This window comes from Botryllus schlosseri, unplaced genomic scaffold (genome assembly GCF_051294905.1).
Source record: "Botryllus schlosseri isolate E-star unplaced genomic scaffold, Bs_hap1 Bs100a, whole genome shotgun sequence".
Classification (NCBI taxonomy): Eukaryota; Metazoa; Chordata; class Ascidiacea; order Stolidobranchia; family Styelidae; genus Botryllus; species Botryllus schlosseri.
This window is the reverse complement of record NW_027648709.1, coordinates 785-8549: the sequence shown is the minus strand read 5'-3', so window position 1 is coordinate 8549 and position 7765 is coordinate 785. Positions and strand designations below refer to the sequence as shown.

The 7765-nt window shown below is 41.8% G+C and overlaps 2 protein-coding genes across 2 annotated transcripts; one reads left to right on the top strand and one right to left on the bottom strand.

Annotated features, from left to right (window-relative positions):
* The first annotated feature begins 106 nt into the window (after positions 1-106).
* Positions 107-4856, top strand: LOC145432703 (bridge-like lipid transfer protein family member 1). The gene is made up of 4 exons (XM_080309537.1): positions 107-451; positions 1735-1856; positions 1927-2102; positions 3387-4856. Exons 1-4 carry the CDS (start codon positions 208-210, stop codon positions 3583-3585), a joined length of 741 nt encoding a protein of 246 aa, XP_080165663.1. The 5' UTR covers positions 107-207; the 3' UTR covers positions 3586-4856.
* Positions 4857-5071: 215 nt separating this feature from the next.
* Positions 5072-6968, bottom strand: LOC145432705 (5-taurinomethyluridine-[tRNA] synthase subunit GTPB3, mitochondrial-like). Its single transcript, XM_080309540.1, has one exon. It carries the CDS (start codon positions 6776-6778, stop codon positions 5936-5938), a length of 843 nt encoding a protein of 280 aa, XP_080165666.1. The 5' UTR covers positions 6779-6968; the 3' UTR covers positions 5072-5935.
* Between the last annotated feature and the right edge of the window lie 797 nt (positions 6969-7765).

The window sequence follows — 7765 nt, the reverse complement described above, 5'->3', positions numbered from 1 at the left end:
ATATACAAAGTTCTTGTGAATTCTCTATTAACCCTGATGAGTGTCAAACAATAATAATAAAATTTCATTTCATGACGAATATATTATTCAATTGTCTGTTGAAGTTGTGTACCTTCAAGCGTCTCTTGAAAAGTCAGCCGCGTGACGCGGTCCAGAAGTCAAAATCCGCCGCCCGGCTCGGCGCCAATCGCCGAATGGTTCGCGTTCATGACTGCGTCGCGGAACGAAGAACTGAAAATGCTGCGTACTTTGAACAACATCGGGGCTTCCACGGGGGGTAACGCGTCTTCTGTGGGCGAGAGCACGTCAACACAGTTTGGGAAGCAGGCCGAGTCTAGCAGCAGTGGTATTGTGTACAATCACGAAGCGGATATTATATTCGCTTTGCCAAAGGTGCAGCTGGATTTCAAGAGCGAACACATTCAAGGACCGACCGAGCCTGATCCGAATGGTGAGTATATTGTGCTTCTGTGATAAGAGATAAGACAGAGATTACTGTGTGTGTAATCAGAGAATACTCATACTCACAAGTAAGTAAAGTTACTGCAATTTCATTCAAGCCAAAACAAGAGAATTTCAGAAAGACGAGAAACCACTCAATATGCTAGTGAATTATTCGACAGGCCCAAAATATGCAATTATGCATAAACCAGGAGATCAGCACAACCAATTCTCCAGCCCATTGTTCAAGATCTTGTAGCGTATGTGGAAAAAAGAACAATTGGCGTTAATCATATTTCTTGGGGCATGGCTTCCAAAATCTATGCTCCGCAATCACTGTGAAAAAAGTCATATTCAGTCTACCCTTTCATGGATGGATCATTAGGTATGTGTGGATGATATGATATTACTGAGCAACAAGGCACGTTGACTCGGCAATGACCAAGCTAGCCTGTATAACATTCCTATACCAATTATTGTAACGTAGTGGTGCCCAGGGTTGTAATGACTCGAGTCATGACTCGACTCGAGTCCGACTCAAGTCACGATTTTTGATGACTCGACTTGACTCGAGTCATTTTTTCAAAATACGGAAATGGCTCGACTCGAGTCAATCTGTGTATTGACTCGACTTTGCCGCGAGTCATTGCGCATGACTCAAATCAAGTCATTGACACGAGACTCAGAAGGACAAGACCGACATTTCATTGTAGTTCCGAAGCCAACACACTATTGGGATTTCGTCTGTTGGTCTGGTACTTGAATATGCGACCAGAAACTGCTAAAAGTGAGGAGAATTGGTATATTATAAATGCGAAACATTTGATATCACTAAACAGAGTTATAAAAAGTGGGTTTACCAATACTTTAACTGGAAACTGAGCAGTCTATACAATGACTTGGACTCGGACTCGAGTCATAATTCCCTGACTCGGACTCGGCCCTCTGCTCGCTGACTTGGACTCGGACTTGAGTCGGTGGTGAATTGAAAATGACTCGACTTGACTCGAGTCAATCCTATAAAAGTGAGATTGACTTGTGACTCGGAGCCTTGTGACTTGGTTACAACCCTGGTGGTGCCCCTAACACGATTGTGACCCACAGTTTGTAAAGTCATGTAATAACTTGTCTGATTTCAATCATTCAAACTGTTAATGGTACGTATTGACGCATGACGTATTTGTCCATACTGCTGCCACATTTCAGGATTTTGAAGTTTTATGGCACAGTATTGAAATCGTGGTGCGTGAACGTCTGTCCGTTAATCTTGCAGTAATTTCAATTGCTTTACAGATACTGAGAATAAACCTGTGGTGGAATGCACTTTTATAACGGAATTCACCGACCACATCTGCGTCACAATGGATGTGGAACTTCTTTTATTTCTTCACGACCTGATCTCATCTTACCTAAAAGTGAGTCCCCGTGGTTACGTTGCGTAGACGTTGTCAATATTTCACAATTAACAATTTCTCGCCCAATCAGGAGAAGCAACAAGCTCTCAGCAGCAGGACGAAGCTGTCCTCCTTGAACGTGGGCATCTGGGAAGACAGCGGCGGGTCTTATTCGTCGGAAGCATCCGTTCTGAAACCTCTCCCCGTCGACGCGGTCGATATGAGAGAGTTTGTGTGCAAGAATTGGCAGCTGGAGCCTACTGTTACGTAAGAACCGTTCGTTTTGACAAAAGGATTTTTTTTTAATTTCGAATTTTACTTTCAATGACATGAAATTGGTGAGTTGTCTAAAATATTAAAGCGTCACAATTGCTGCTCGCTTCCTACCGATAGAAGCGAAGTTATTGCAGTTGAAAATTTCGCACCTGCAAAAATAGCCTGGATGGTATGTGATCCCAGAATTATTAATGACAAACTCAAATAACTTCGCTTCTACGGGTTGAAATTGCGTCAAATTAGCTTAGCATCATTTTTGCAGGCCACTCAATATAATAAATTCAAAATTATCAAATTCCTGTGTGTTAACAGTCTTAACACTAGTTGGTTGGAATGGAGCCAAACTTAGTCTGCAGCGTTCATGTAGATAACCTAACAATTTAATCGGTGAATCCCCGGAATCCGGAAAAAAAGTTATTTTTTAACACCCTAAGATGCAGTCTACCGTGATCCAGGGGCTATTTAGGTCGGTTCTTGCGGCAATTTCACAATTGCAAGACTATATTCAGCTTGTAGTTTAGCCCAAAAACCTTTCGAATGGAAGTTGCCTGAAAGCATAACCACCAAGTACTGAAACTGGGCCAAACCTTCTTGAGTACTCCAAAAAATGGAGAAGTACATTACTGACCACCAGGGTTGTAATGACTCGACCCGAGTCACGATTTTCTGATGACTTGACCCGAGTCGTTTTCTCAAAATACGAAAATGACTCGACTCGAGCCATTCTGTGTACTGACAGGACTCGGACTCGAGTCATTGCGTATGACTCGAACCAAGTCATATGACCCGACGCTCAGACGGCCAAGACCGGCATTTCATTGTACTTCCAAAGAATGGTAAAGTAGCTACACTATTGAGGTTTCGTTTATCGATACTGGCGCTTGAAAATGCGACCAGAAACTACTAAAAGTGAGGAAAATTTATATATTATAAATGCGAACCATTCGATATCACCAAATAGAGTTATAAAAAGTGGGTTTAACAAGACTGTAAAGGGAAACTGAGCGGTCAACACAATGACTTGGATTCGGACTCGAGTCATAATTCCATGACTCGGACTCGACCCTCTGCTCGCTAACTCGGACTCGGACTTGACTCGGTGGTGAATTGAAAATGACTCGACTTGACTCGAGTCAAAACCATAAAAGTGAGATTGACTTGTGACTCTGAGCCTCGCGACTTGGTCACAACCCTGCTGACCACCTGAGTTTACCGGGCCTGAATATTTTCTGATGTCGGATCACGTTGCTTATTTTCTGCCATTCCTATTTTCAGCCTCATATCGTGGGCTGGTCGCAGAATCGAACCGGTCGGCGTCGATTACATCCTACAGAAACTAGGCTTCCAACACGCGCGCGCCACCATCCCGAAATGGTTACAACGCGGCGTACTTGACCTTCTCGATAAAGGCCTGGCGATCACCGTCGAAAAATTGGTCGTCGCTATCATAAGCGAGCAAAGAAGGAAGCAATGAGTCCGTCGCGCTTGGATTATGTGCATCACCAAACCACTGGCAAAGATTACTTGAATATTAACTTTGAGAGCGAGATCGAGCATCACTCGAATTGGTGCAATCTGTCGGCAATCTTGACAATCACCGTTACTGGAGTTTTGGAAGGACCACGCCCATGCATATCTAGTGTGCCTATTGCCTGCCAACATAACGGCCATAATATGTTGTGGTCATTATCCACATTTGAGGCAGTTTGTATGTACATGAACGATCATTTCAATGTGAGATTAGCATCCTGATCAAAATAATACCACGGGAAGTAGGCTGTCTGGTGTTGACTTGTGTGCTGCAGTTCATGTAAATACGGCGTGGCGCTTTCTTCTAATGGAGTGGCTGGTAGCTGTGTCTCACATGTAAAAACAACGGATTTTCATATTTTGGGAACGATTATGACATGCTTTGACGTATGTATGAAAACCATATTTTGCTGCTGGCAACGCAGTCTTGAAAAGAATACAACCGGCTCCGCAAGCTCTACAATAACGGTCTCTGTCAATCATCTAAAAAGAGCAAGTTGTTTGTTTTCAAGTACAACTTCACTTCAAACGAGAGTTGTGAATCTTGAGACAACTCCCCGATGTCAAGCGTATTTTAAAATGTCATTGTCAACCCAAACGCACTGTGTCTCGAGCATGAACATTTGAACATTGATTGTATCTTCTGCAATTGCGTACCAAATTGGCCCCTGATCAGAAGTACTCCCACATCCAGTGTGACAAACGGTTTTTGTAGTACTTGGTATTTGCGTTAAGAGAGTTGTGTCCATGTTTCTGATTCAAGTGTCAACTTGAATTACGATATCTCCTGTTTGTTGTCGGTTTTGTAACAAAGTTCCGAATTGAGAACCTTTTAAGCAGCCTACGTACGTGTCTCTTTATTTGTAGTATAGATCTGAAATGTGTATAGTCGCTAGAACTTTTATAGTTCTCAAATCCACTTGAATGCACTTGAAAATAATATGTCGAACTTATCGCTTATGGTTTGTGTGATTCGTAGACCTGTTAGAAATAATGATGCCCTGTGTTTTCAATTGCGGTCGCATTTAAGTTGAATTGATGACTTAATTGTATGTAAATGTATGAAAGTCAAGGCTGAAAATTCTTCCATGATAATAGTTGCTGATTGTATTTCTGCTATGCAACTGTCATTTGGTTTTGGTTTTCTACTGCTGGATCCAATTGATTATCTAATAAAACTTAGTTGAAACTAAGTTACTGGCTTGCTGGTCTTGGTAGCAGACTATGCTGTCTTTTCGAAGGGGTTCGGAGAGTGTGAAGTTGCTGCATTGAGAAAGGTTAGAAGAGTTACATAGAATTATATTTGTAGAATATTAAAACGAGCGACTTCAAAGGTAGGCCAATACAGACATTCAAGATAGGCAGTATGGGATGGGAAGTACTGCATTGTGGCCCGACAACCGATACCATCAGCTATATTCACTGATGATACTTACTGAAACGGTCAAGTATGTTCCACAGTGTTCAAAGTCGAACTACTTATAATATTTTGGAATTTCTAGACTAGTAATTTTTGCCGGACGGAAATTGTAACAATGCGACATGACGATAACTAAATGTAATATTCACGCTACCTTCGATTCCTAAGTAGGGTGTCAATTTCTCTATCGTATGAAAAACCCGCGTGTACAGGAAAATATATGTTTTAAATCGATCCTTGAAAATACCGTTTCACGTTATGTATTAAATTTTGAAAACAACTGTTTATGTTGTGCACCATTTACTAGGTATTAATATTAGCTGTCTGTCTAATAACATTCCCACAATGACATGCTACATATCGCTAAGCCTACTTCCCGATACAAAAATCACGAAAAATAACATCAAGAATATCTTCGGCACCGATCTTTCCAGTTAATTTGCCCAAATTATTCATAGCAAGTCTCAAGTGCTCTGCGGCGATGACAACATCGTGCTTTAAAACACTTTGACAATGACATCATAGTGTCCTATAGGACACTATGATGACATAGTTCTGTCAAGCAATTTGCGACATGAGCACGGTGCCTCTCTTGCGTGAGACTTGGACTGAATGGCGACGATTCATCGCCCAAGCAGAGAATTTTTACTTGGTGAGAGAGATCGTTTAAAAACTGCTTAAGCCCGGTTTGAGTTGTGCAAGACAGGGTAGTCACCATCATATCCGAATCGCAGTTTGCGAGACTTGATTTTAGAATTTCCATTTGAGAAGACTTCATCAAGTCGATTTTATTAATGACAATTAATGTACGCTGGTTTTCATTAATGCAGTCTAGCTGTTTGTTGATGCTTTTGACATACTTAGTAAGGTTGGACTAAATAATTTTCATGGCATCTATAACAAAAATTACTAAATCAGCAGTCAAAGCGGCTTCTTTCGCTCTACGGACACCCTCGCTTTCAATAATATCAGTTGTGTCTCTGATACCAGCTGTGTCACTGATTATAACAGGAAACCCGTTGACATCTATCGTGCTTTGTAGCACATCTCGTGTCGTACCTGCAATCGGAGATACGATGGCTGTCTGCTTGGTTGTCAGTAGATTCAGCAAACTGCTTTTGCCCACGTTAGGTTTTCCGACGATAGCCAAACGAACTCCTGAACGCAGAAGTTCACCACGTCTTTTGTCATTCAGATGATCTTGAATTTGTGTAGCTAATGAATTTATTTTAGTTGTGACATCGTCGATGACATCATCATCAATGTGCTGATCTTCTCCGAAATCGATGTAGGCCTCTAAATGGGCGAGGCAGTTGAGTAGATCTTTTCCCCAAGTCTCCACGACAGATTTTAAAAGCCCGTCCATTTGTTTTAGAGCCTGCTTCCTCTGTTCTTCTGTTTCTGCGTGGATCAAGTCTCCGAGTCCCTCTACCTCTGTGAGATCTAATTTTCCATTCAAAAACGCTCTCTTTGTGTATTCTCCTGCTTCCGCGTGATTCAATCCCGGCAACTCTGACAAGGCTCGAAATACTGAAGATACAACAGCATTACCACCGTGTACATGTAACTCACAAACATCCTCGCCCGTGAAACTGTGTGGCCGAGGAAACCAGATGACCATTGCTTTATCAAGATGCTCGCCGGAATGATGATTGAAAATATTTGTGAGCGTTGCGTGTCTAGGTTTCGGTAGGGTTTGGAATCTTGTCATTTTCATGATGGCATTTGCGCTTTCATCACCGGAGACTCTAATCACTGCGACGCCGCTTTTTCCGGGTGCTGATGACAAAGCATATATTGTGCTCTTGTTTCTATAGGATGATGCATAATGCTGCTGCGGATTACTCCGGCAGCGCAGTATTGAAACAATACGCAGACCACAGTTTGCCACAATACGCCGGAAAAGCATGGTAGTACCAATAGGGAATGATAGCCAAAATTACTAAACTGTTTCTTATATTGAAAAGCACGAAAAAGTGAATTTATGAATGTAATAATAATACGGTATGTTTCCCAATGTGACTGCTGAGATAGAGTTGTGGTACGTTCCACATGCTGAAACCAGCACCGCGTAACTGCCCCATCCCAAATCCTAAATTGAGGGGGGGCGAGCTCGATTGCGACCCAAAATGCTTCGTAAATAACAAAAGTTGCAAGGTATTCTATAGGTCGATTTTTTCAACTTGAATTTTTTCTTCACGCTTTGCTCAATTTAATGGCGCCGTAATATATGATTTTAGTGTGATTACCCTCTCCTAACGAAAAAATATGCATTGTGTATAGAAATGGGCATTTCGGCGCCAACCCGAAGATGTATAATGATTAATTACGTGCCCCTCAATCAGAGGTGGCCAGTAAAGAAGTACTTCTGCTTCTCGAAGTATGCAAGTAGTTTCCAGTACTTGCTCAAGTAAATCTAATTTTCACTACATCTACTTCGTAATATTTTGTGGTTTATGTGGTGATTGTTATGATTGTATAAGTGCTGATTACTGTAATTAGTAGGGATGGTGTGAACCTCTGAAAGGTTCAGGTTCGTGTGAACGCGAACCTTTTTGAAAGGTTCTGTGTGAACACGAACGTGAACCTCATGACGTCACGTGACGTCATATTGCTAATTCCAACCCTATCATTCAATGAAGTGATAGCCTATATTAATACACGAAACCTAGCGACGAATCGGGCCACATACTGCCACAATGCT

What these genes read in the sequence shown, in the direction of transcription:
- LOC145432703 (XM_080309537.1), top strand. Translation starts at nt 208, where the DNA reads ATGACTGCGTCGCGGAACGAAGAACTGAAAATGCTGCGTACTTTGAAC. An exon ending in GACCGAGCCTGATCCGAATG is followed by an intron (nt 452 to 1,734) that starts GTGAGTATATTG and finishes ATTGCTTTACAG; the next exon opens with ATACTGAGAATAAACCTGTG. An exon ending in TGATCTCATCTTACCTAAAA is followed by an intron (nt 1,857 to 1,926) that starts GTGAGTCCCCGT and finishes TCGCCCAATCAG; the next exon opens with GAGAAGCAACAAGCTCTCAG.
- LOC145432705 (XM_080309540.1), bottom strand. Translation starts at nt 6,778, where the DNA reads ATGAAAATGACAAGATTCCAAACCCTACCGAAACCTAGACACGCAACG.